This window comes from Equus przewalskii, chromosome 21 (genome assembly GCF_037783145.1).
Source record: "Equus przewalskii isolate Varuska chromosome 21, EquPr2, whole genome shotgun sequence".
Classification (NCBI taxonomy): Eukaryota; Metazoa; Chordata; class Mammalia; order Perissodactyla; family Equidae; genus Equus; species Equus przewalskii.
The window spans coordinates 5,020,981-5,048,239 of NC_091851.1; the positions used below are offsets into that span (position 1 = coordinate 5,020,981).

Genomic DNA, 27,259 nt, shown 5'->3' on the forward strand with positions numbered 1-27,259 from the left:
CAACCAGCTATACTGGGTACCTACCCAGTTAACAGGAAAACTGCAACAGGAGTGTGCTGTTAGAACTTGTAGCCAACAGTGCTGAGGCTCCCCAAACCAGATTTACAAAAGGCTGGCCAGGGAAGGAAAGACTAGACTCCCCGGGTACCTGCATTAAGAGAAATCCTGCCACAGCAAAAGGACACAAGTAGCCCACAAGGAGGCCACTCCTGGATCTTCTGGACTGGTGACAAGAGGGAAGCACACTGCTGGGCTTCCAAAGGCATCTCTTACATAAGGCCACTTCTCCAAGATCAGGAGACATAGCTGACTCACCTCATACATAGATATAAGCACAGAGAAAGAGGCATAATGAGGAAACAAAGGAATACATTCAAAACAAGGGAACAGGACAAAACCCCAGAAAAAGGACTAAATCAAACAGAAATAAGTGACCTACCCAACAAAAAGTTCAAACAAAAACTCATAAGGATGCTCACAGATATTGGGAGAAGACTGGATGAACACAGTGTGCTCATCAACACAGAACTGGAAAATATAAAAAAGAACCAATCAGAAATGAATAATACAATACTGGAAATGAAAAATTCACTAGAGGGACTCAGTAGCAGAGTAGATGATATAGAAGAATGGATCAGTGAGCTAGATGAAAGACTAGAGGAAATCACCCAAGCAGAACAGAAAAAAGAGAAAAGAATTAGACAGAATGAGAACAATCCAAGGGAACTCTGGGACAATATCAAGCGCACTAACATTCGGATTATAGGTGTCCCAGAAGGAGAAGAGAGAGACAAAGGGGCAGAAAATTTATTTGAAGAAATAATGGATGAAAATTTTCCTAACCTAAGGAAGGAAACAGACATCCAAGTACAGGAAGCACCCTGAGCTCTAAATAAGATAAGCCCAAAGAGGCCCACACCAAGACACGTTATAATTAAAATATCCAAAGTTAAAGATAAAGAGAGAATCCTAAAAGCAGCAAGAGAAAGGCAACAAGTGACATACAAAGAAAAGCCCATAAAGCAATCAGTGGACTTCTCAGCCGAAACTCTACAGGCAAGCACAGAATGGCATGACATTTTTAAAATGCTAAAAGGAAAAAACCTACAGCCAAGAATACTCTATGCATCAAGGTTGTCATTCAGTATGGAAGGAGAGATAAATAGCTTCCCAGACAAGCAAAAATTAAAGGAGTTTACCACCAAGAAACCAGTTCTACCAGAAATGCTGAAGGGACTTATTTAAGTGGGAAAGCAATGACCACAAATAGGGATAAAAAAAAGATTTTTAAAAACCAGGCAATAAAATCACAGGTAAAGGTCAAAATATAGTAAAAGTAGCATCACCCACCTATGAAGATAATATGAAGGTTTAAAGACAAAAGTACCAAAATTACCTATTTCAATGATTAGAAGGTAATGGATAGACATACACAAAACAAGAGATTAGATATGATTTCAAAAACATAAAATGTGGGAAGAGGGAAGTGAAAAAGTAGAGCTTTTAGGAAGAGGTCAAGCTAAAGAGTCTATCAACTCAATACAGACTGTTATATAGATAGAACAGAATACAGGATCCTCATGGTAATCACAAATCAGAAACCTATAATAAGAAAGCAAATAAGTAAGATAAAAGAAATCAAACATATTACTGAAGAAAGCCATCAAACCACAAGAGACGACAGTAAGAGGGGAAAAAAAGGAACAGAGAACTACTAAAACACCCAGAAAAAAACAGTAACAAAATGGCAATAAATACATATTTATCAATAGCTACTTTAAATGTCAATGGACTATATGCTCCAATCAAATGCCATAGGGTGGCCAATTGGATAAAAAAACAAACAAGATTTATATGTATACTGCATACAAGAGACACGCTTCAGACCTAAAGACACTCACAAACTGAAAGTGAAAGGATGGAAAAACATATTCCATGTAAATGGCAAAGAAAAGAAAGTGGGGGTAGTAATACTTATATCAGACAAAATAGACTTTAAAGCGGGGCTGGCCCCGTGGCCGAGTGGTTAAGTTCGCGCGCTCCGCTGCAGGCGGCCCAGTGTTTCGTTGGTTCGAATCCTGGGCGCGGACATGACACTGCTCATCAAACCATGCTGAGGCAGCGTCCCACATGCCACAACTAGAAGGACCCACAACAAAGAATATACAACTATGTACCGGGGGGCTTTGGGGAGAAAAAGGAAAAAATAAAATCTTTAAAAAAAAAAATAGACTTTAAAGAAAAAACTGTAACAAGAGACAAAGAAGGGCACTACATAATGATAAAGGGAACAATCCAACAAGAAGATATAACACTTGTAAATGTCTATGCACCCAACATAGGAACACCTAAATATATAAAGCAACTATTAACAGACATAAAAGGCAAAATAGACAGTAACACAATAATAGTAGGGAACTTTAACACTCCTTACACCAATGGATAGATCATCCAAACAGAAGATCAATAAGCAAACACTGGCCTTAAATGATACATTGGACCAGATGGACTTAGTGGATATATATAGAACATTCCATCCAAAAACCACAGAATACACATTCTTTTCAAATGCACATGGAACATTCTCCAAGATTGAACACATATTAGGCCAGAAAACAAGTCTCAATTTTAAGAAGATTGAAATAATACCATGCATCTTCTCTGAGCACAAAGGTATGAAACTAGAAATCAACCACAGGAAGAAAACCAGAAAAGCCACAAAAATGTGGAGATTAAACAAAATGCTACTGAACAACGATTGGGTCAATGAAGAAATCAAAAGAGAAATAAAAAAATTCCTGGAGACAAATGAAAATGAAAATACGACATGCCAAAATCTATGGGGTACAGCAAAAGCTGTTCTAAGAGGCACGTTTATAGCAATTCAGGCCTACCTCAACAAAGAAGAAAAATCCCAAATAAACATTCTAACAGTGCATCTAAAAGTACTGGAAGAAGAACAACAAACAAAGCCCCAAATGAGCAGAAGGAAGGAAATAATAAAAATCAGAGCAGAAATAAATGAAATAGAGACTAAAAAAAAAGGAAAGAAAAAATAATGAAACCAAGAGCTTGTTCTTTGAAAAGATAAACAAAATTGACAAACCCTTAGCTAGACTCACCAAGAAAAAAAGAGAGAAGGCTCAGATAAATAAAATCAGAAATGAAAGAGGAGAAACTACAACGGACACCTGAGAAATACAAAAGATACTAAGAGAATGTATGGAAAGCTATACGCCAACAAATTGGATAATCTAGAAGAAATGGATAAATTCTTATAAACTTACACCTTCCAAAACCGGACCAAGAAAAAGTAGAGAAGTTGAATAGACTAATCACCAGTAAGGAGATCGAAACAGCAATCAAAAACCTCCCCCAAAATAAAAGTCCAGGACCAGATGGCTTTCCTGGAAAATTCTACCAAACATTCAAAGAAGACTTAACACCTATCCTTCTCAAACTCTTCCAAAATATTGAAGAGGAGGGGAGGCTTCCTAACTCATTCTACGAAGCCATCATTATCTTGATACCAAAACCAGACAAGGACAATACAAAAAAAGAAAATTATGAGCCAATATCACTGATGAACATCGATGCAAAAATCCTCAACAAAATACTGGCAAATCAAATACAACCATACATTAAAAAGATCATACATCATGATCAAGTGGGTTTCATTCCAGGGATGCAGGGATGGTTCAACATCTGCAAGTCAATCAATGTGATACACCACATTAACAAAATGAAGAATAAAAATCACATGATCATCTCAATACATGCAGAGAAAGCATTTGACAAGATACAGCACCCATTTATGACAAAAAGTCTAAATAAAATGGGTATAGAAGGAAAATACCTCAACATAATAAAGGCCACATATGACAAACCCACAGCAAATATCATTCTCAACAGAGAAAAACTGAAAGCTATCCCTTTAACAACAGGAACCAGACAAGGATGCCCACTTTCAATACTTTTATTTAACATTGTATTGGCAGTCCTAGCCAGAGCAATCAGGCAAGAAAAATAAATAAAAGGGACCCATACTGGAAAAGAAGAAGTGAAATTGTCACTCTTTGCAGATGACATGATTTTATATATAGAAGACTCTAAAGAATCCACTAAAAAACTTTTAGAAATAGTAAATAAATACAGTCAAGTTGCAGGATACAAAATCAACATACAAAAATTGGTTGCATTTCTATACACTAATACCAAAGTAGCAGAAAGAGAAATTAAGAATACAATCTCATTTACAATTGCAACAAAAAGAATAAAATACCTAGGAATAAACTTAAGCAAAGAGGTGAAAGATTTGTACACCGAAAACTATAAAACATTGTTGAAAGAAATTGAAGACACAAAGAAATGGAAAGATATTCTGTGCTCTTGGATTGGAAGAATTAACATCATTAAAAAGTCCATACTTCCTAAAGCAATCTATAGATTCAATGAAATCCTTATCAAAGTTCCAACAACATTTTTCACAGAAATAGAACAAAGAATCCTAAAATTTATATGGAACAACAAAAGAACCTGAATAGCCAAAGGATTCCTGAGAAAAAAGAACAAAGTTGGAGGCATCAAACTCCCTGATTTCAAAATATACTACAAAGCTAGAGTAACCAAAACAGCATGGTACTGGCACAAAAACAGACACACAGTTCAAGGGAACAGAATCGAGAGCCCAGAAATAAACCCACACATTTATGGACAGCTAATATTTGACAAGGGAGCCAAGTATATACAATGGAGAAAGGAGAGTCTTACTTCAATAAATGGTGTTGGAAAAACTGGACAGCCACTGCAAAAGAATGAAAGTAGACCATTACTTTACACCATGCACAAAAATTAACTCAAATTAATTAATGGATTAAAGACTTGAATGTAAGACCCGAAACCATGAAACTTGTAGAAGAAAACATAAGCAGTAAGCTCTTTGACATCGGTCTTAGCAGCATATTTTCAAGTCCCATGTCTGACCAGGCAAGGGAAACAAAAGAAAACGTGAACAAATGGGACTACATCAAATTAAAAAGCTTCTGCACAGCAAAGGAAACCATCAACAAAATGAAAAGACAACCTAACAATTGGGAGAAGATATTTGCAAACCATATATCAGATAAGAGGTTAATATCTAAAATATACAAAGAACTCATACAGCTCAACAACAAAAAAACCAACAACCCAATAAAAAATGGGCAAAAGATCTGAATAGAGATTTTTCCAAAGAAGATATACGGATGGCCAACAGGCATATGAAAAGATGCTCAACATCATTAGCTATCAGGGGAATGCAAATCAAAATTACACTGAGATATCACCTCACTCAGGTCAGAATGGCTATAATTAACAAGACAGGAAAGAACAAGTGCTGGAGAGGATGTGCAGAGAAGCGAACCCTCGCACACTGCTGGTGGGAGTGCAAACTTTGTACCCACTATGGAAAGCAGTACGGAGTATCCTCAGAAAATTAATAATAGATCTACCATAGGCTCCAATTATTCCACTGCTGGGTATTCCAAAAAACTTGAAAACACAAATGCATAAAGATGCATGCACCCCCTATGTTCATTGCAGCATTATTCACAATAGCCAAGACTTGGAAGCAACCCATCAAGGTGCCCATCAAGGGACAGATGGATAAAGAAGATGAGGTATATATACACAATGGAATACTACTCAGCCATAAGAAATGATGAAATCCAGCCATTTGTGACAACATGGATAGAGCTTGAAGGTATTATGCTAAGTGAAATAAGTCAGAGGGAGAAAGTGAAATACCGTATGATCTCACTCATAAGTAGAAGAGAAAAACAATGAGAAACGAACACATAGCAATGGAGATTGGATTGGTGGTTACCATAGGGGAAGAGGGGGAGGGGGAAAGGGCTGATGAGGCTTACATGTGAAGGGACGGACTAGAATTAGTTTTTGGGTGGTGAACATGATATAATCTACACAGAATTCAAAATATCTTATGATGTACACCTGAAAGCTATATAATGTTATAATCCAATGTTACTGCAATAAAATTTTAAAAATGGCAAAAAAAAAAGAGAAAATAATGTCTAATGATTTTTTAGAATTCATGAAAGACATGAATCCTTAGTTCTGAGCTGGAAAATAAAAATAAATCTTAAATACATAATAGGGAAACTACAAAACACCAAAGACAAAACCCGAAAGCAACCAGATAAAAGACAGACTGCCTATGAAAGAACAATAATTAGATTAAGTGTGCATTTCTCATCAGCAACCATAGAAGCCAGGAGTACAGGAGTTAGCAAACTTCTTCTGTAAAGGACCAGACAATAAATATTTTAGGCCCCATCAGCCATATGTTCTTTGCACATCTACTCAATTCTATTACAGTACAATAACAGCCAGAGACAATATGAACACAAATGATCAGGACTGTATTCTGGCAACATTTTACTTATGGACACTGAAATTTAACTTTCATATAATTTTAGTGTGCCCTAAAATATTCTTTTGATTTTTCCAACTGTTTAAAAATGTTTTTAAAAAATTCTTAGCTCATGAGCCATACAAAATAGACAATAGGCTGAATTTGGCCTATGGGCTATAGTTTGCCAACCACCAGCATAATATCTTAAAAATACAGAGATAAAAACAACCATTAACCTAGCATTCTATACCTAGCTAAACAATTATTTAAAAATGAAGGTGATATAAAGACAATTTCATGCAACTGCTAAGAGAAATTACTATTCAAAGAACCCAGTTGAAAGACTTAGGTGCATATCAGGAAGAACAAAATTAAAGTCAGAAAGAGGTGGAATACAAGATGAAATGCTGGGAGGAGAAAAGGAAACACGGAGGCAATCCAAATAACCCTTGATGGCAAAAAGAAAAGTGATAATGATAAGAAATTTTGCTTAAAAAACAAAAGCTGAATTGAATTTCCAGACAATAAAAACTTGTGAGATCGAAGGATGGCAATCAGAAGCAAAGCCTTCTAAGGTGCTGTGTCTTTGAGAGGAGGCTGGAGATGACTAACTTTAAACTTTGTTAAATCAATTATGCATAGCTACAAATTGAAGGGAAATATCTTTTTATTTTAACAGTTATTTGATTATTTTGTTAGGTGACTCCTCTTTATCATTGTGATATAAAATCTCATTCAATTTATTTAAAATTTGAAAAGTGATAAGAATATTTAAATAATAATATAGGTGGTATAGAGCTATGGCAAATATTTTTATATCGGTTACAAATGACTTCAGTTTGGGAAATCAGCATAAAATTTTTTTGAAAGTATTATTTGCAGAGGTAGATGTGATATTTCTACACACCTAAATATATATTTTTTCCAAACACCAAAAGAGACTTGCAAGTGTCAAAATCCTCTTAACCAATGAGCTATCAAGCCATGAAAGACATGGGAATCTTAAATGCGTATTACTTAGTGAAAGAAATCAATCTGAAAAGGGTGCATACTGTATGATTCCAATGATACGACATTCTGGAAAGGCAAAAAACTATGGAGACAGTAAAAAAAAAAATCAGTGGTTGCAGGGGGCAATGTGGGGTAGGGAGGGATGAACAGGCGGAGGACAGGGGATTTTTAGGGCAGTGAAACTATTCTTTACCATACTTTAATGGTAGGTCAATGTTATTATATTATTTTTCAAATTCCACAGAATGCACAGCACCAAGAGTGAACCCTAATGCAAACTATGAACTGGGTGATAATGATGTGTCAATGTAGCTTTATCAACTATAACAAATGTTTGATAGTGGTGATGCTGTGGGAGGTAGGGGGTGGGGTTCGGGGGGGTGGGAAATAGAAATTCTTGGAAGTTTTCACTCAGTTTTGCTGTGAACCTGAAACTGCTCTAAAAAATAAAGACTTTTTTCTCTTTCAACCATTTGCTTGCACATAATTAATTTTTCTGTTTTTGAAGGCAGGTCAAGAATTACTCCAGCTTACATTTACTGAGTGCTTTACATAGATTTTCTCTTTAATCCTGGTGAAATAGGTATTATCACCCTCGTCTTATAGTTAAGGACACTGAGGCCAAGAGAATTTATATATTTAAGGCACACTCAGAGAATTTAAACATCTGTTTATCTGACTACAAGTCTGGCTGGTTTGCTAGTACTCTGCTGATTTAATTTTATTTTTTTCTATTACCTGGCTTTAAAATACCTTCAGTTATTTTTAATCACAAGCCTTAGAGTTAATTATTTGAGCAGAGCTGTCAAGAAACGAACGAGCGTGGACCTCAGAGACTGCAAACCCTGAAATGCAACGCGGAGCCGGGCTGCCTCAGAGCGTTGCAGCTCGCCCCTTAGCATCCTGGGAATGGTAGTTTTCTGGCCTCTCTCTCCCCCCGCCCTCGAGCATCCGGTCCGGAGCTTGGTTCCTATTCCCCTTGCTGGGCGCCACAGCTCGACAGATCCACCCGTCCTCGCACGGGCATCACACTCCCGCAGACTGGCGACGCTCCCCTGACGCCCTGGACTCAATAACCATGTCCCTGCAGGGCAGGCCAGCGTTACCCACCTCAGCCGCAACTCCAGGACACAATCCTCCACGCTCGCCACCAAGGAGGACGCGCAGCCTGGTTACCATGGAAACGACGCTGCCTCCGTCACGGCGCGTGCGAGCGGTCAAAGGTCACCCGAGCCAGTTCCGCTTCCGGTTCCGGGATCCCGCTTGTTGTGAGGAAGCTTTGGAGTCTTCGTGAGCCTGCGGGGCCGATTTCTGGGGTCCAGGCTTCGGGCAGGTTGCTGCTGCAGCCATGGCGGCCTCCACCGCGGCTGGGAAGCAGAGGATTCCCAAAGTGGCCAAGGTAGGCAGTAGCGAGGGACCTTGTGGCAGGAAACTGGGAGAGGGGCTTGCCTGAGAGGGGCTTCCATGGTGCCGGGGGCTGGAGAGTGTTGTCCCGGATGCAGGCCCACCCAGCGGTGCGGGGCAGAGGTGTAGAAGAAGAGGCAGCGTCAGCCGGTGGTGGGGCGCAGGCTCTTTTCACCACGGAACACAACCTGTGTCGCTGTGGCCTTCGTTCTGGGGAGGTGTGTTTGCGGACGGAGGATTGGGGTCATTCAGCAAAGATTAACAGCCGGGCAGTGCGCTCGGCTCTGGGGAGCTGCGCTCGAAGGCGGGCGACGAGTGGTACTTAAAGTTAAGGCGCGAGTAAGTGTAAAATTGCAACCTTGCCAAGTGCTACTGAGGCAAAGTAGAGTACGCCGTGGAATTGTGAGAGTTTTGTGTGGCGGTCTCCAGAGTAAACTGCTGAGGAAGTGGTGTTTACGCTGATCCGAGAAGGCTGAATAGGAGGAGTTAGCCCGGCTGAGAGTGGACGGAATGAGAGTAGATGACAAGAGTTATATGGGGGCATAATTTAGGTTAATTAAACAATAAATTTGATATGATCTGATATTTTCATCCGTGGCTGGTACTTACTGAGTGCTTAATATGTGACAGGCTTTGTCCCAAGGCTTTACAGATACTCTCCCTGCAGTCTGTTTCTCCATCCCAGAGGGTTCTCTTGAGTTTGTCCTTTCCATCTTCATTTAGATGACTCCCAGAGATAATGCATATAAAGCACATAGCACAGGGTCTGGCACTTAGTACTTATTAGATATGAGCTGTCATCATCATTGTCATTCTACACACGGCATTAAATAATTAATGTTTCTTATAATTCAATTGCATAAACTTTTTTGGGCATCACTGGCTCAATAGAAACATAGTGTGAATCACATATGTAATTTTAGGTTTTCTTATAGCTACATTAAAAAGTCAAAACAGGGCTGGCCCAGTGGCACAGCAGTTAAGTTCACACGTTCTGCTTTGGGGGCCCAAGTTCGCCGGTCACACCCCTGGTGTGGACCTGGCACCTCTTGGCAAGCCATGCTGTGGCAGGCGTCCCACATATAAAGTAGAGGAAGATGGGCACGGATGTTAGCTCAGGGCCAGTCTTCCTCAGCAAAAAGAGGAGGATTGGCAGCAGATGTTAGCTCAGGGTTAATCTTCCTCAAAAAAATAAATAAAATGAATAAATAAAAAGTCAAAACAGGTAACATTAATTTTAATTATATATTTTATTTAACTCAGTGTATCCAAGATATTGTCATTTCAACATGTAATCAATATTAAAAAATTTAATTAGGTAGTTTATTCTTTTTTTTCCAAACTAAGTCTTCAAAATCCAGTGTATATTTTACACTTACAGCCCATCTCAATTTGGATTCACCACATGTAGCTCACAGCTACTGTGTTGGACAGCACAGCTCTAAGACCTCAGGAAGCTTATGGTCTAATGATGGATACTTACTGAATATTGTCTTTGACTTGAAATGCCATGAAAAACCAACTACCGTTATCCGCGTGGGACATAGAGGTTGTAAATAGAACGTGTAAATAGATGGTGTGATGCTAGATAAGAAGTGGTAGACATCTTGATAAAACAGAACCTCTGGTGAGAATTTTACCTAGGCCGCTTCAAAGTTTATTATTATACTAATCTAAAAGGGAAAACTTGCTATTTTTGCTACCTTGTCACTTAAGACTTTTACCTATGGCTTTGTAATAAATACCATGCATGAGATAGAAAACATATTTTTTGTATTTAGTTTCATAGAGAAATGGGAACATGTCATACAAAGAGGGCATCTTGTAATATTACTTATGAAATTCACATCCTAAGAAATGTGCGTTTGTTTCCTAAACCTTGTGTGAAGATCATCTACTAAAACCAGAAATGTCTTCTGTCTAAAAAGGTGAAAAACAAAGCCCCGGCTGAGGTACAGATAACTGCAGAACAACTCTTGAGGGAAGCTAAAGAGAGAGAACTTGAGCTTCTCCCTCCTCCGCCTCAACAGAAGATCACAGATGAAGAAGAGTTAAATGATTACAAACTAAGGAAAAGGAAGGTCAGTCAATGTGATATCTTTCAGTCTATTAATATTGTTAAGAATTTATAGGTCAAAGTTTGAAAAGTTCCTCATTGGTTAGAGAGACTATAAGATAAGAAAAGGTTAGTGTCTCTAGCCACATCAATAGTATAACTTCTGGTTTCCAGATAACTGCATTTTGTTGAACTTTATAAAATATGCCATGAGTTGTCTATTTTAAAGTATGAAGTAGTTAAATCCAGCAGAGACATAATTCTGATGTTGAGTCAAAGATGAGTGGAAGTTTAACAGGTGGAACAACTGACACCTAGAAAGGGGGTGGACTTAGTGAGACTGCATTACGTACTGCTATCTGTACCACTTTCTGGGTTAAGAGTTAAGAGCTGGGAAGGAGCCATGAGAAGACGTGGGGAACAGCTCTGCTCCTCTCCCTAGAATGGAGGGTTGTTTTAAACCACTAATCCTATTGTATCAACTTACTAGTTATCCTCAGTGAGTTCCTGTAGGAAATTCTGAGACATTACTGGGAGGACGTAAATAGTCAAAAACGTTTTCTTATTGGGAACAAGTAGAGTATATTAAAGTGTCAGTTATTTGTTATGGGCAATAAGAGAAAATGTCAGCAATCCTAATTCTTTTATCTAAAGTGTTTCTCTTGGTTTACCTGTAAGAGTTTAAAGAAATACCTGTGATTGCAACCTTCTTTAGTGGGTTTCTTATTTCTCAAGGATTCCAGGATGTAATTTCTCTTAAATAAGAACAAAATGAATAACCTTTTTAGTACAAGGATTAATAGACAAAGGTGATGTCATTTTTTATTATTTTCCTTTAATTTGACCCCTTTTGCCTTCTGCCAGACTTTTGAAGATAACATAAGGAAAAACAGGACAGTAATTAGTAACTGGATAAAATACGCACAATGGGAAGAGAGTCTAAAAGAGATTCAAAGGTAAAATTGCTGAGCATGTAATTTTGTACTTAAAGATGTCATAAGATAACAGATACAAAAAAATAAAAAAAGTTAAAGCATGAGTAGAAGATTGTGCCTCTGGTGGTAATTTTCACAGTTTGTTCGTGAAACTCTGGGGTTCCTTTGAAGGGCCTCAGGGGCACTGTGGTAGGTTAGTCCTGGAGGGAACAGCAGAGGAGGCTCCGTGGGCAGGTCTCGCCACTAACGCACACTCTACAGCCAGAGAAGTGCAGTTTCATCTGCTTTCTGTCTATTGGAATTTTTTTTAATAAAAATCGTTCTGCTGAAAACCAATGACCAACAAGGTAAAAATCACAACCTGGCCTTTCCTGTTGTCCAGCCTTTCTGCATTCTCCTAGCATACCCCTTGCCCCTACTGTGCCTGCGTACTTGCCACTCATGTCTCCTTACTGTGACATTTGGCTATTCTCTCTGCCTGGAATGAGCACCCCTCCCCACCCACCTTGGACTCTGGTCTTTCCTCAAGTTCTTAATTCTGGAGTTACCCACTGCTTAGCCTTTTCCACCAGATCTTTTTATTTCTTCCCCTCTGCTTCCTTATACAAATCTTGCCTATAACATTTATCACATTGCATTGTAATTACATGCATGTCTCTCTTTCTCTAAGGCTTTGTAAGGTTCCTGGGAATATCACATCTTTTCACCTTTTTCTGGCCAGAACCTGGCTTGTGGTAGACACTGGTAAAATAGCAGGGCACTACAGATGGTTGCTACATGTGTTGTATGTACTGCTTTTGATACCCTCCAAATCTTGCTTCTTAAGGGCTCGATCCATATACGAACGTGCTTTAGATGTGGACTATCGAAATATTACACTCTGGCTGAAATATGCCGAAATGGAAATGAAGAATCGTCAGGTCAACCATGCCCGAAATATCTGGGACCGGGCCATAACAACTCTGCCTCGGGTCAACCAGTTCTGGTAAGTTTCTGATCTAATGAAACGGCGTTTTGTAGACTAGGAAAGATCCACATTCATGTTATTTATTTTATTTACCTAGTTGTAATTGTATGTATTTAATTTTATATCTTCCTTTTTCTTGAAACCTACTATAAGTACTTTTTTTTGTTTTATAGTCTATTAGGTCATAATTACAATGTATAATAGCTCTGTAATCAAAACTAAAATTTTGATTGCAGTCTTCTCTGCATAAGAAACTGCTTGTTGAACTAAAAGCAATTTTTAAGAAAAATATGTTTTTTCCAATTTTTCGTCCTTTTCAGATTTATCTTTTAGTAAGAATACACATTTAATATAACCTTTAGGGAAGACAAAGTGTTAAATATTCTTCACTTTTAACAAAGTAGAACTAGAAATTGCCAGAGAGCATTTTCTCCCTAAGTCATTTTGACTGTGACGACGGATATTTTCGGGTGGTTTTGTTAAAGGTACAAGTACACGTACATGGAGGAGATGTTGGGAAACATTGCTGGCGCCCGGCAGGTGTTTGAGCGCTGGATGGAATGGCAGCCTGAGGAGCAAGCCTGGCACTCCTACATCAATTTTGAGCTGCGATACAAGGAGGTGGATCGGGCCCGCACCATTTATGAACGCTATATCCTTTGGTGAGGTCTGAGTGATGCCGTAACTGTCTTGTGTGCTGCTCCTCCCCTGGAGGTGTCCTCCTGGTCAGGACACACAGTCGTTAATGTTGGCCTAGAAGTCCAAGATGCAAGTTTCATCTGCATCATAAGCTACGTATGTATTTTCTAGGGATGTAGGTTGGTCAGAATAAAAGTTTGTGGTTTGGGTAATTGTTTGAGTTTTTTCAGTGAGCCTGGATTTGTTTATATTTTGGGACTAATGCTGTGGTACCTTGTAGAAAATGACATACTAAGGCCCTAGCTGCTGTAGCCTGTCCTACTTTTCTAGGGTTTAAGTTGGTCCTTAGCACCATTACTGGAGTCTGTCCAGAGGTTTACTGTTTACTAGCTGTGTGACCCCAACAAGTCAGTTAACTCATCTGAGCTTTGGTGTCCTCATCTGCAAAATGAGAATAAAAATTCCTACTGTGGGCCGATTGTGAACATTAGATGATATTGCATGAAAGCACTCTTAGCAGCTGAAGTAGTCAGTCCTCATTATTCGCTGTTTCCATACTTGTAAATTCTCCTACTCGCTAAAATTTATTTGTAACCCTAAAATCGATATCTGTGGCACATTTGTAGTCATTTGCAGACGAACACAGAGTGATGAAAAATTTGAGTCACCCGAGGCACATGGTCCCAGCTAGGGACAAACAAGGTGACCCTCTGCCTTCTTGTCTCTACTTGCATACAGAGGTGGCCAGAGGATGGAGACGGGATGGTGCAGTGCAGTGTAGTCACTCTGGGGCCACTTGCATGGGTTTGAACCCCTTCTCTGGCACCGGTTAGTGGGTGGCCTCAGGCAAGTCACTTAAAACTCTGAACCTTGTTTTATCTTTTATAAAATAAAGAAAGTAGAGTCTAAGAATTGGTTGTTTTTAGGCTTTGAGATGTTAATCTGTATGAGATATGTGTATTTATACATATTTCCCCCAGGAGCAGGGCTCACTGTTTGCTGATTAAGTGGTCATAGTGACTTCATAGAACATAACTACCACAAATAATGAGAAGCAACTTTATTATGCAATTTTAAGATCTTAATTACCTCTACTCATTTTAATATTATTAGTTTAACAAAAGCTTTTCTAGCACTTGCTGTGTGTCAGGCATTGTTCTAAGCACTTTACAAATATTTTCATTTAATCCTAATGACACCCTGTCATGCAGGGACTATTCCATTCTACAGATGAGGAAACTGAGGCATGCGAGATTAAGTAGCTTGACGGGGGTCTCTCAGGTGGTGATGGAGATGGCACCCAGTAACAACTTCAGAGCCAAAGCTCTTAACATTGCTGTCATATTTGAATGTATTACTACTTTAGAAATTAGGGGTCAGCCCTGTGGCTGAGTGGTTAAGTTTGTGTGCTCTGCTTCTGTGGCCCAGGGTTTCGCTGGTTCAGATCCTGCACGTGGACATGGCACTGCTCCCCAGGCCGTGCTGAGGTGGTGTCCCACATGTCACAACTAGAAGGACCTACAACTAAAATATACAATTATCTACTGGGGGGGGGTGGTTGGGGAGAAAAAGCAGGGAAAAAAAAGATTGGCAACAGTTGTTAGCTCAGGTGCCAATCTTTAAAAAAAAAAAAATTAATGATTTCCTCAAAGAGAGTAAATTAAAAATAGATATATCCTATTAAGAAATAAAATGGTAATTCAGAACTTTCTCTTTTGGCTCTAGTTAGCAGTTTTCTTTTTGTGACTTGTTTTTTTCTTAATCATTAATTCAAATATTAATGTTCTTGAACATGTACTATAAAAGGTGCCCTGAATTGGGCACATTCTCTTGGCCAGAAACTGCTAAGAACCTTACATACATGTCCTCATTTAAAGGCGGCAGTCATCCGGTGTGGTGGGTATTATTTTTCTCTGTTTACACATGATAAAACTGAGGCTTAGACAAGTTAGATGACTTGTCCAAATCACATGGCTGGTAACCAGAGTTCAGCTTTTTGATGGCTCCAGACTCCTTTTGTACCCCTGCTAAAATATTGAAGGAGCCCTGGAGGAAGACGTGGCCCCTCACGGAGGTCACAGGTTAGTGGTTCTCCGCCGTTGTACGTGTTATATCACCCCATCATCAGAGTTTGTGTGGTTGGGGGTTTTGGTTTGGATTTGGGGTTTTTGTGAAGCCATGTTGCCTTGCCTGGTATTTCCTTTATTCCCCTGCACTTGTTCTCGTGCATCCTGATGTGAAGAACTGGATCAAATATGCCCGCTTTGAAGAAAAACATGGTTATTTTGCCCATGCACGGAAAGTGTACGAGAGAGCTGTCGAATTCTTTGGAGATGAACATATGGATGAACACCTTTATGTTGCCTTTGCCAAATTTGAAGAAAATCAGAAAGAAGTAAGTAAACTTAAATAACTTGATTATGTTGCACAACAGCTTAGAAAAGGTTACTTCTTTGTACATGGAGTTTATTTCCATGTTCTTATTTACTTATCCTTGGAGAAAATGTTTTCAAAATGCAAGAATATGATTTCTCAAAGAAAACAGCATACATTTGTGCTAAGCTGCAGATTGGGAGCTGAGTGATTATAGATTATATTGTAACTGTCTTAAGTTTGTTGTGCTTGGCTTGAAAATTAAGCCTTTAAATGTAGAGTGAGAATATTGTCTATAAACTGAGAGTTAGTCGCTTACTATCCTGATTAAAGGACTTTACAGGTAATAAATTTGGAAACACAAAGCCCAGAGCCCTCAGAACGGAGAGCAGAGTTTGAAATGAAAACAGCGATTGTCCCACAAATAAGTCAGTTCTTTTCTTTCATAGCATATATGGAAAATAATCCCTTAAAGCAGCTCAGATAACGTAGAATTGAGAGAGGTAGGCTGAGATCTGAATGCAGGGTCTTGCATAGGTCACAGTAGGGAGCTCAGATTCTGTCCTAAGGCTGGTGGGAAGTATTGGGGGGGGGTTTTAAGCAGGGGAGTGGTAGGATATAGTTTATATTGTAAGGAGAGCATCTCGCTAATTCATGGAGATTGTATTAGGGGGAGGGTGGCAAAAGTGAGGACATTTTTGAAATGGTCCACGAAGGAAATGGAGGTAGGTGGGCAGGGGGATGGGGAGAAGTGAAGGAAGGTAGAAATGGCAGGGCTTGTTGAAGCAGTGAATGTGGGGAATGAGGAAAGCAGAAAATCAAGCAGGACTCCTGGAGAGTTTGGCTGGCGCAAGTGCATGATGGTAGGAGTTGCTTGCCAGGATTAGGAAGACTGGGAAAGGCTCGGGTTTGGTGGGGAGATAGAGGAGCTCAGTTGAGACCATTTAGTCTGAGCTGCATAGGCGACATCTAATTGGCAGTGGTAGGTAGACCTTATTAAATGTAGAGCTCAAAGGAGAGTGTCAGTCCATCCTGACTGAATTACCTCAGCAAAAAGAAGAAAAATCTTACTTTGGACGTTCTGAGAACTTAAAATCTAAGTTACAAGTGACATTTTATGTCATAATTACTGTGCTAGTTGTCACTAGAATGAGAATATTGTGTTATGGCTGATAACCATCCTGTCCTCTTAGTTTGAAAGGGTACGAGTGATCTACAAGTATGCCCTGGATAGAATTTCAAAACAGGAGGCCCAAGAACTCTTTAAAAATTATACCATCTTTGAGAAGAAGTTTGGTGATAGGCGGGGCATTGAAGACATCATCGTGAGCAAACGGAGATTCCAGTATGAAGAAGAAGTGAAGGTGAGTGCTGGGGTAGATGCTTAACTCTGCAAGTAACTGACATGTGCCGCCCAATACTAGCTACAATAAAATGAATAATAGCACGTTAAGCCTACCAGTGATTACGGTCTTGATATGTTTCTGCAATAAATTGGCAGCTATTCCAGACAGGTAGGAATAAAGAGGCTGATAGAAACAGCAAGCACCACTTGGATTTGCTCTGCCACTCACGTGTGGAAAGTAGCTTTGATTGCTGATTGTGTGCTGTAGAACTTGAGCAAAAAAATCTCAAATCCGTTTGAGCTCATTTTTGAAACAAGATGGAAGCATCAGAGATTGATCCAAAAAAAGTTTTTATATATTACTTTTTAGCTTAACTGCTTGAATGAAAGAGGTATCATGGATATAATTCTATTCTCATTTCTTTGTCTGTAATGTACTATTTTTATTTGAATTCAAAGATAGTAGCATTTTCAAGATATCTCCCAAAGAGAGGACTAAGTCAGATATTAAATGAGGCCAGCAGGATATATTCAAGATAAATTACTATTAATTGAAAAGGCAGATGCCACAGTTGTGAGCATCGTAATATTTCCATTGTAATTTTAAATCTAGACATAATGATATGTAGTCACTTATATAAACAAATACATTTATAAAAATAGGCATCCAATTATTGAGTAATTATTTTGGGAGTAGTGGTGAGAGGGGTCTTGCTGTGGAACACTTTAATAATCTGTCCTCTATGTTCCTTATTCTTTTCTATTTATAAAATCTCGGGGATGGTATTTTTAAAGTAAGATAGCAGGTAAAATCTGGAGAAAAAAGTTGCTAAAAAATAGAAAGTTAATCTGGTGCCTTCTTTCAGCTCACATAGTCCAGCAAGTGTAGCTCTTGGTTTTGTTTTTATTTATTAAACTTACTGTCTTTCTAGGCTAATCCACACAATTATGACGCGTGGTTTGATTACTTGCGTTTGGTGGAAAGTGATGCAGAAGCAGAAACAGTGCGAGAAGTCTATGAAAGAGCCATTGCCAATGTCCCACCCATTCAGGAGAAGAGGCACTGGAAGCGCTACATCTATCTGTGGGTCAACTATGCACTCTATGAAGAACTGGAGGCAAAGGTGAAAAATGGAATTACGTGTCATCCGTTAATGGTTTCCTTACCCATGCGCTTACAGCTCAGCTGGTGTCGGTAGTAACTGATATTTACAATCCTTGAAACAGAGGAATTTAGTTTTAGATTCTTATAGGCCTCTGTCAGCCATACAGTTATATATTCTCTCCACAACATTTTAAACTCTGTACCTGTTGTAGGCACGGGTGAGGTGTTTTTTTATTTGGTTGTATTTTGGTTTTTAAACTTTGAGGCACAACAAGATTATCACTTGGAACTTGAAGGGAACAATGAACCAGCCCTTAGTTTAATTATGTTTGGTTTCCTGGGTTTTCTTGTAAATAGGGATCACATCTAGGTTGCACATTTTCACTTTGGTAAAGATCCAGTGGAATTTTCAGAATTTGGTTGTGTATAAATTAATGTTGATGGGTTCTCTAATAAGCTCTGCTGTTGATCTGAGACCATAAAACATCTTTGTTTCTTTCTGCTATCAGGCAAAAAAGCCTTTCCACACGGAAGCTCTCAAAGTTTGATGGCTATATTGTTGGTGATTCTTAAACCAAAATTTGATGGCCAAGGTAGTTCACACTTTTGATCATAAATGAAATCAGGGTTTGAAAATAGCAACTTATGAAAACATATTCAATGTTGGGGGTGCACCTTTTTACCAGTATTAGTAAAATTAGTAACCAGTAAAATTAGTATTAGCAACAGATTTCAGTATTTTGTGAAAATTTCTTATCCTAATACAGGATCCTGAGAGGACAAGACAGGTGTATCAAGCCTCTTTGGAACTAATTCCTCATAAAAAGGTACATTTTCTCTAAGTGTTCTGTTCCAAACATGTCAAAATCCTGCTTCTGTACTTGTGAAATAATTCAGTAAAATAATATATATATTTTTTTAATTGTTTTTTAAATTTTTTTTTTAAATGTTAATAAGCATATTGGCTTATAACATTGTGTAAGTTTCAGGTATATGTTATTGTATATCTGCTTCTGTATAGACTGCATCGTGCTGACCGCCAGTAGTCTAGGTTTTATCCGTCACAATACATATGTGCCCCTTTACCCCTGTCACCTTCCCCCAAGCCTTTTCCCCTCTGGTAACCACTAATCTGTTCTCTTTATCCATGTGTTTCTGTATCTTCCACATATGAGTGAAATTATGTAGTGTTTATCTTTCTCTGTCTGGCTTATTTCACTTAGCGTAATACCCTCAAGGTCCATACATGTTGTCAGAAATGGCACAATTTTGTCTTTTTTACGACTGAGTAGTGTTCCAGTGTATATATATACCACATCTTCTTTATCCATTCATCCATTGATGGGCACCTGGGTTGCTTCCATGTCTTGGCTATTGTGAATAATGCTGTAGTGAACATATGGGTACATAAGTCTCTTTGGATTGTTGATTTCAAGTTCTTTGGATATATTCCCAGTAGTGGGATGGTTGGGTCATATGGCATTTCTATTTTTAATTTTTTGAGAAATCGCCACACTGTTTTCCATAGTGGCCCCACCAGTCTGCATTCCCACCACCAGTGTATGAGGGTTCTCTTTTCTCCACATCGTCTCCAACATTTGTTATTTTTTGTCTTGTTAATTATAGCCATTCTGGTGGGTGTAAAGTGATATCTCATTGTAGTTTTGATTTGCACTGACTGCTGTGTGAGGATCCATGTCCTGGATCACTTTGGCCTGTGAGAGGGAGGGGCCCACTCCCCTAGTTCCACTACTTCTCTGGGGATCCAGTCCACCCACCTTCAGACGTAGAGCTGCATGGCTCTCTCAGGCATCCTCTTGTGCTGTGTAGGGAATCCTCTCTTAGTTAATGGACATCCATTTGGTCGTAACTAAGAGGGGACAAAGAGTGCTGCTTACTCTGCCGTGATGCTGACGTCACTCTCAGCACTCTTTGTGGGAATATTTCCCTGTGCTAGGCACTATGGAAAACATAAATAAGAACGAGATGTGCTCTTTGCCTGTGAAGACAGCTTACAGTGTAGTTGAGACGACAACCTGTGTTGTGACAAATGAATAACACAGATAATAATGTAGAAACTCAGAGGAGGATGAGTAATTGGAATAGACTGAGTAGGAGGAGGAAGACACACATCCAGAGGGCACACAGTGTGTACAGGAAACAAAAACAGGTGTTTCTTGGTCACTGAGTGAATGGATGCATGCATGAGTGAACACATGCGTGTTCTGGAAATGGTTGTGATGTGATCTCTGCCATATTTCCCAGCAGAGAAACAAGTAGCAATGTTGACCAAGTTACCTTCTAGAAGAGAGGTGGCATGGTCTTGCCCGCTGACAAACATACCCACAAAACAAAGCCAGTTCTGAGTAGGGGCTGCAGGGCCATACAATACAATAAAGTATCTGTTTTACTGTTTTAACTTTTATGAAATAAATATCATCACCTTTGCTCATAAATGAGAAAATATATCTGTCCTAGCTCTGAAGTTTTAGGGAAATCTAATTGCCTGTGGCTTTTGTTAATTTAAACTTAATTTAATTTAATTTAAATGAGTCTCTTAAGCTAGATGTTTTTGTGCTTTTGTTTTCTAGTTCACATTTGCCAAAATGTGGTTACTATATGCACAATTTGAAATAAGACAGAAAAATTTACCATTTGCCAGAAGAGCTTTGGTAAGTAAAGAAAGGATCGAGATGCATCGTTAAGTTCCAGGAGAAGGAAATGGACATCTTTGTGCTTACAAGTTGTACAATTTCTACTAAGAGACAACAGAAATACCATGCCTTTATAACCTGAGATATGTTAGAAAACACATGGCCTTTGAAGAAGGATTGGGTGATAACGCTTAAATTATTCTGTTTCAACATTGGAAATTTTATCTTAGGTCAGATTAGGTCTTTGATCTTTAGAAGTCTGATCCTGTTAAAAATTTTTGATGTATTAAATGCACCTCCCTCTTAATAATTGTTCTAAAATTTCTTAATAGGGTCAAATACTGTGTTTAAATGCTTTTGTCCTGATAAGCTACTCTTGCCCTGGCTGTGGACAGCAAGGCAGAGTTTATTCTTTGATTACCTTTTTACTCATAGGAGATTTTATACATCTGGTATCCATATTGGAGATCTTGAGAAATTAAAAATCCAAAATAGTTGTCCAAACAATTCTGAAACACAGGCACCAGTGGGCACAGGCCCTCTTGACCACTGACTGAATTAGAGTTTCCTTTGGCCTTCTGTCAGGAGCCATCATGAACAGTGAAACCACAGAGGGAGAGAGCCGCTTGCCATGCTGACTCTCCAAGGTTCTTGCTCAGCAGAGAACAGCTTCTAGGACAGGTCGACGATATCTGTGCACAAGTCGAACCCACTAAGGCATCACAGCAGTCAATCATTTTCTTTTCCAGGGAACTTCCATAGGCAAATGTCCAAAGAACAAGTTATTTAAAGGTTACATCGAATTGGAGCTACAGCTTCGAGAATTTGACAGATGCCGGAAGCTTTATGAAAAGTTCCTGGAATTTGGACCTGAAAATTGTACTTCTTGGATTAAATTTGCGGAATTAGAGACAATCCTTGGTGACATTGAGAGAGCCCGGGCAATCTATGAATTAGCCATCAGTCAGCCACGCTTGGACATGCCAGAGGTGAGGATCTCAAGCTGAATATAATTTTGTTTCAGACACTTCTCTAGTATGACTTTAGATGACAGTCAAAATGTGTGTGCATTTTAGGGCATAGCGATGATGTAACTAACCTACAGACTCTTCCACTGAGGTTAGGACTCTTCTGTTTTGGAGACAGAAAAGGTGGGGCAGCAGCCCTCTAGTTGGATCCCAGAGCACAGCAAAGCCCCATTATGACCCCGAGGATGAACTGGGATATAATGGGTGGGTGATTGGCTCTCTTCCTCCCTGTCTCAAACAGAAGGCTAGAGGGGATGGCATAGGGAAGGCTCATCAAGGACACAGACAGCAGGCAACTGCATGTGGAGAACAAGGGAGATGGAGGCTGAGCCTGCACAGCCCTGGATTCTCCTGGCACACTTTTGCCCAGGTTGGGCCAGCGAAAGAGGCTCTAATTAACCAGGATGTTCTGGAATTACTGCTGCCACTGTCCTGAAAGTCCTGGCCTGCCACAGGACCCAAAATCATCCCTTCAGTATTTAAGCTTGAGCCACAAGGTGGCACCAAACCACAGCTAGGGCCACTTTGAATCTCTCGGGAACCGCTAAAATCACTAGGCCGTTTTGTTAATCTCGCACCAGTATGACCCTGCGTTTAATGGTTCACCAGGCCCCACTGATTGTATTAGGGCAGGGCTTTATGCGCTGCTGGTTCCATCACTTGGCCTCAGCTCCTCACAGCCTCCCAGCTCCCAGACGTCTGGGCCACATCTTACTCATCCTTGTGGCCCAACTGGCTGTACCTAGCAAGTATTGAATGCCTTATGAGTTGAATTCAAACATATCAACAAATTTACAGTGGCAATTAAAGCAGTATATACTGCTATCAAAGGCCTGCTTTCTCCCCACAAGTTCATTTGTATGTGGCAGGATCATGATGGTGCCTGGGAGACTTGGCAAGTTTCTCAGCTCTTTTTTTTAAAGATTGGCACCTGAGTTAACATCTGTTGCCAATCTTCTTTTTTTCTTTTCTTCTTCTCCCCAAAGCCCCCCAGTACATAGTTGTATATCCTAGTTGTGAGTGCCTCTGGTTGTCTGTATGGGACGCCGCCTCAACACAACCTGATGAGTGGTGCCATGTCCACGTGCAGGATCCAAACCGGTGAAAGCCTGGGCCGCTGAAGTAGAGAGCAGGAACCTAAGCACTGAGCCATGGGGCCGGCCCCTGTGCTTTTCTTAAGTCTAGCATTTGAAAAACTCCAAAAGAGAATCCGAAAATAAATCCAAGGTCTTTTTTCTCATAATCTAGAACTCTAGTCAAGTTTTGGCCAGCTTATAAATGCCAGTATTTATTTTATCCACATACCATCTGTTTCTTAACTGTTGACAAAAGTCCTAGGTTCCTGGATGTCCAGGGTTGGAGTGGTGGTACAGCTGTGCTTTGGGTAGGGGCATGTTGCTTTTTAAATGTCTAGACTGACTATTAAGTTATCTTTTTTAGGTGCTTTGGAAATCATATATTGATTTTGAAATTGAGCAGGAAGAAACTGAAAGAACACGAAATCTTTACCGACGATTGCTTCAACGGACACAACATGTCAAGGTATCCGGTGCCTTGTAGATTATCTTTGATTTTGCTTGAATCAGCAGTTCTGAAGAAGTATCGTATTTCTATATTTTAAGTGTTTTCTAAAATATATTTATTTTAAGTAACTTGCTTGTTTTTAAAGAGAACTTGTGAGTCTAGAGGACTTTGGAATATTAAGCTTATATCAGGTCAATATTTATACTGCATGTCAATAACTTGGATATCACAGGATGGAATAAAAAGTTAAACTCTTTTAAGGATTTCAGACACCTAATTGGATATAGAAACAGACTGCTTCAACGTTACTATATTAAAGCATATAGTCAATATGTTATATTCTTTGGAATACTAGAAGTGAACACATGAGTATGTTCAGATGCCATTAGCAAGAAATTAGCTTTATTATTATTACAATATTATCTTCTGGGTGACTTGGTTAATTTGGTTCTCTAATAATTTTTTTTCAAGGTGTGGATCAGTTTTGCTCAGTTTGAGTTGTCTTCAGGGAAAGAAGGAAGTTTGGCTAAATGCAGACAAATTTATGAAGAGGCTAACAAAACCATGCGAAACTGTGAAGAAAAGGAAGAGAGACTTATGCTGCTGGAATCTTGGCGAAACTTTGAAGATGAATTTGGAACAGTATCAGATAAGGAGAGAGTGGACAAACTCATGCCAGAGAAAGTCAAGAAGAGAAGAAAGGTCCAGGCTGATGATGGCGTAAGAACTGAGCCCCTGGAGCTGGTCATCTCATGTCAAATGAGCAGAAATGCATCCACCTTTGAAATTTGTCCTTTTCAGTGGCATATGTACAATCTGAGAATGGGAGTAGACAGCCTGGAGTAGGACACAGTTGCAGTCTGGCTCCTGTGGATACACAGAGCAGGGTGTATAGTCCAGCCGGGGGTGGAGAATGGGAGGGGGTTGGCAAAGGCTTCTTAGTGGTGCCTGATTCCAGGAACTGCATGAAGTTTGATGTTTCTGGAGCATTAAGCAGGAAGTCAGGATGGAAGAAAATGAAACTCAACTTTTAGGTAGGAGTCAATCCAGAGAAGGCTTTGTAGGCAATAGGAAGGCTCTTAGGCACGAAATGACGTGACCCAGTCATTGGCGTCTCCTGCAGGTGGACTTAGGGCTAGGAGGACCTGTGGGGAGGCTGTTGGAAGCGAAGCAAGTGGTGGTGGAAGCTGGAACTAGAGTGATCTTTAGGAAGTGACATCAGTGACTGACTGGAGGTAGGGATGTGAGGGCAGGGAGTCAGAATAATAATACACAGATTTATGGCTTTTGCTACTGGATAAGTATTAAATAAATCTTTAAAAATTTAAAATCTTAAACATAAGACTGCAAGATGGAGTTGGAAACACTGAGTGTCTTCTTGGTTGACTATAGGGAGCTGTGCTTAGATTTTTAGAATTTTTTCCACCAGGTTTTTAGCTGTAGTGAGCTACACTTGCAGCAACAGCAATCCACCAGCTACTTATTTAGTCCCAATCCTCAGGGCCCAGCCCTTGTTTTTTCTGTAGTAGACTTTTATGTTGTTTTGTAAAGTGAAGCTAAGTTGAATTTGAACTCTAGGTTTCTCAGTGAAAATTCTCCACTTTAAAGTAACTGTAATGTGACTATTTCAGCCTTGTGTTAAGGTATCTTTTAATTGTTTTACTTTTTTTCTGTAGTCTGATGCAGGCTGGGAAGAATACTATGATTACATCTTTCCGGAAGATGCTGCCAACCAACCCAACCTCAAGCTCCTGGCCATGGCCAAACTCTGGAAGAAACAGCAACAGGAAAAAGAGGCTGCCGAGCAAGACCCAGATAAGGACATCGACGAGAGTGGATCCTGACCTCCTTGTTCACATGGATACATGTCTTACTATTTTTATAAATTAATAGTTTGGAACTCTTTTGACTCCTGTAAGTTTTTGTATATTCCACGAAGAACGAATGGATTGGACTCTTTGATAGCTACTTTTTGAATTATTTTTAAAATGCACTTGGGTTAGTTAAGGATGGGGGCTTGGAAGTAAAGGAATTTTTTTAACTGCTGGATTTCTTTATCTGAGTCCAAACATTTTTTTGTCCACCTCATGCATTGGGAAATCTAATTAAGGTAATGCTTAGCATCTATTTTAGATGGAACTGCAGACTTTTGGAAGAATTTTTTTCCAGAAGTTTTGAAGTTACATTCTACAGTAACTTTTAAGGGGTAGTTTTCTCATGCCTGTCTTCTTCATAAAAATTTTATGCATCTATCTGAAACCCGTAACTTTTTCATGTCTTCAGTGATTTGAGTTCCATTCCAGCTCCACCACATAGTGATATCGAACTTAACCTTTATTTTCAGTTTCTTCACTCATTAAATGAGCTAATACTTTGCCAACTCATTTTGAAGATTAAATTAGAAAAGGAATGTACCTGGTGCATAGTAAGTGCTCAATAAAACGTTCATTCTCAGCCACTTTCTTAAATATGTTCATTCCTTATAGAATTGAATATGCTTACTTTACTTATAAATAACCTTGCCTTCTTACTAGTGGCCATTTGTATTGTTTTTCAATACATTAGTTATAAAATAATTTAGTTACTGTATTTCTGAACAAGGTCTTTTTACCAAGAACATTTTAGCCAAATTTCAGTTATGCTAGTCAGTTTCCCCAACTGTTTGAGCTCTGTAGTGGCTTGTTTAAAGAACAGTAATGTGTGAAGAACGATGTCCTGTGCTCAAATAAGTTTGGGAAACTCTAGATTAAGGGTTAATTAAGCCTTGTCAATCAATCAAATCTCTATAGGCTTCTCAGAGCCTTTGATATGCTACTGTAATATTGTGAATTCCTAGTAACGACGCTGGCATGTTTCCCAAACTTACTGGACGAGGGAATCATTTCTACCTAGAGTACTGGTATCTCCCAGTGTGGTACAGTAGAAAATGACTGCGTCTAACACCTGACACATTAAACTTACCCTTGGTTTAGAACGTGAAAAACCCCTAAGGTAACTATGTGCTAAATGATGAAACTTAAATAGCACAAGAACAATAACATATTTGCTGATACATTGCTCAGTCTCAAGCAAAAAATATTTTCCTTAAAGATTGTTTCCTTTAACCTGTCCTGTATTTCTCAAGCCCGTCTTTTCTTGCTTTGTTCATTGCCCAAGCCATTTGACTACAACAGTATATCATCAAGAATGTTTTTCACCTATAAGGACGATTAGCAAACTTATTATTTGCAAATTTCATTGGGCAGATTTATTACTAAATTTGCAAATGTATTGCTCACCCAAGGGAGTAACATGTTGCTAAATTGCATCTTGAAAACACCAGTGTTCGAGGACAGGATAAAATAGGAGTAATAGGATAAATGCCACCCTGTTCTCAGCCTCACTGCTTTAGTCACTGCATTGGTGTCAGCTGCTGGGGTGTCGGGTTCTGACTGCTGCGTGCTGAGGTCTGTCTAGTCAATGAGGAGGAACATTTGTGATTTTAATATCCTTTGATTAAGCATGCAGAATTGAGGGGTGAGTTGAAAACAGGTCAAAATGCTGATTACAGGTGACTAATCAGAGTCTTCCTAGAATTCTGTTTATGTTGCATGTATGCATTAGAAAAAAATTAGTGATCATGTTCCCAAGGTAAACTAGTGAGACTTTCTGGCAAGTGCCAATGTGAAATGTATGAAATTCTCTCACGGGAGAGCATAAAGGATTCATTTCTCTCTCACTCTCAACTCCACCCAAGTAAGTCCTTTCCAAAGTAAAAACTTCGTAATAATCATTCCCATAGGTTTTTCTTTAGCTACTTCTTTTAC

At 39.2% G+C, this 27,259-nt stretch overlaps 2 protein-coding genes across 7 annotated transcripts in view; one reads left to right on the forward strand and one right to left on the reverse strand.

The window, feature by feature from the left end:
• Nucleotides 1–8,628, reverse strand: part of CFAP61 (cilia and flagella associated protein 61) — a 294,720-nt gene extending 286,092 nt beyond the window's left edge. For all 6 annotated transcript variants that reach the window (XR_011530921.1, XM_070588742.1, XM_070588743.1 and 3 more), the window contains exon 1: nucleotides 8,534–8,628. The gene's annotated coding sequence lies outside the window, so the exon portion shown is untranslated. The remainder of the gene's footprint in view (nucleotides 1–8,533) is intronic.
• Nucleotides 8,621–25,911, forward strand: CRNKL1 (crooked neck pre-mRNA splicing factor 1). Its single transcript, XM_008539941.2, has 14 exons — nucleotides 8,621–8,822; nucleotides 10,756–10,908; nucleotides 11,748–11,839; nucleotides 12,645–12,803; nucleotides 13,271–13,437; nucleotides 15,641–15,819; nucleotides 16,991–17,161; nucleotides 18,075–18,266; nucleotides 19,015–19,074; nucleotides 20,839–20,919; nucleotides 21,651–21,890; nucleotides 23,370–23,471; nucleotides 23,925–24,173; nucleotides 25,130–25,911. Exons 1-14 carry the CDS (start codon nucleotides 8,772–8,774, stop codon nucleotides 25,295–25,297), a joined length of 2,064 nt encoding a protein of 687 aa, XP_008538163.1. The 5' UTR covers nucleotides 8,621–8,771; the 3' UTR covers nucleotides 25,298–25,911.
• Nucleotides 25,912–27,259: the final 1,348 nt, after the last annotated feature.

Excerpts from the sequence above, each read along its gene's own strand:
- CRNKL1 (XM_008539941.2), top strand. The coding sequence starts at position 8,772 with ATGGCGGCCTCCACCGCGGCTGGGAAGCAGAGGATTCCCAAAGTGGCC. Across the intron at positions 10,909-11,747 it reads ACAAACTAAGGAAAAGGAAG|ACTTTTGAAGATAACATAAG; the intron begins GTCAGTCAATGT and ends GCCTTCTGCCAG. Across the intron at positions 15,820-16,990 it reads TTGAAGAAAATCAGAAAGAA|TTTGAAAGGGTACGAGTGAT; the intron begins GTAAGTAAACTT and ends CTGTCCTCTTAG.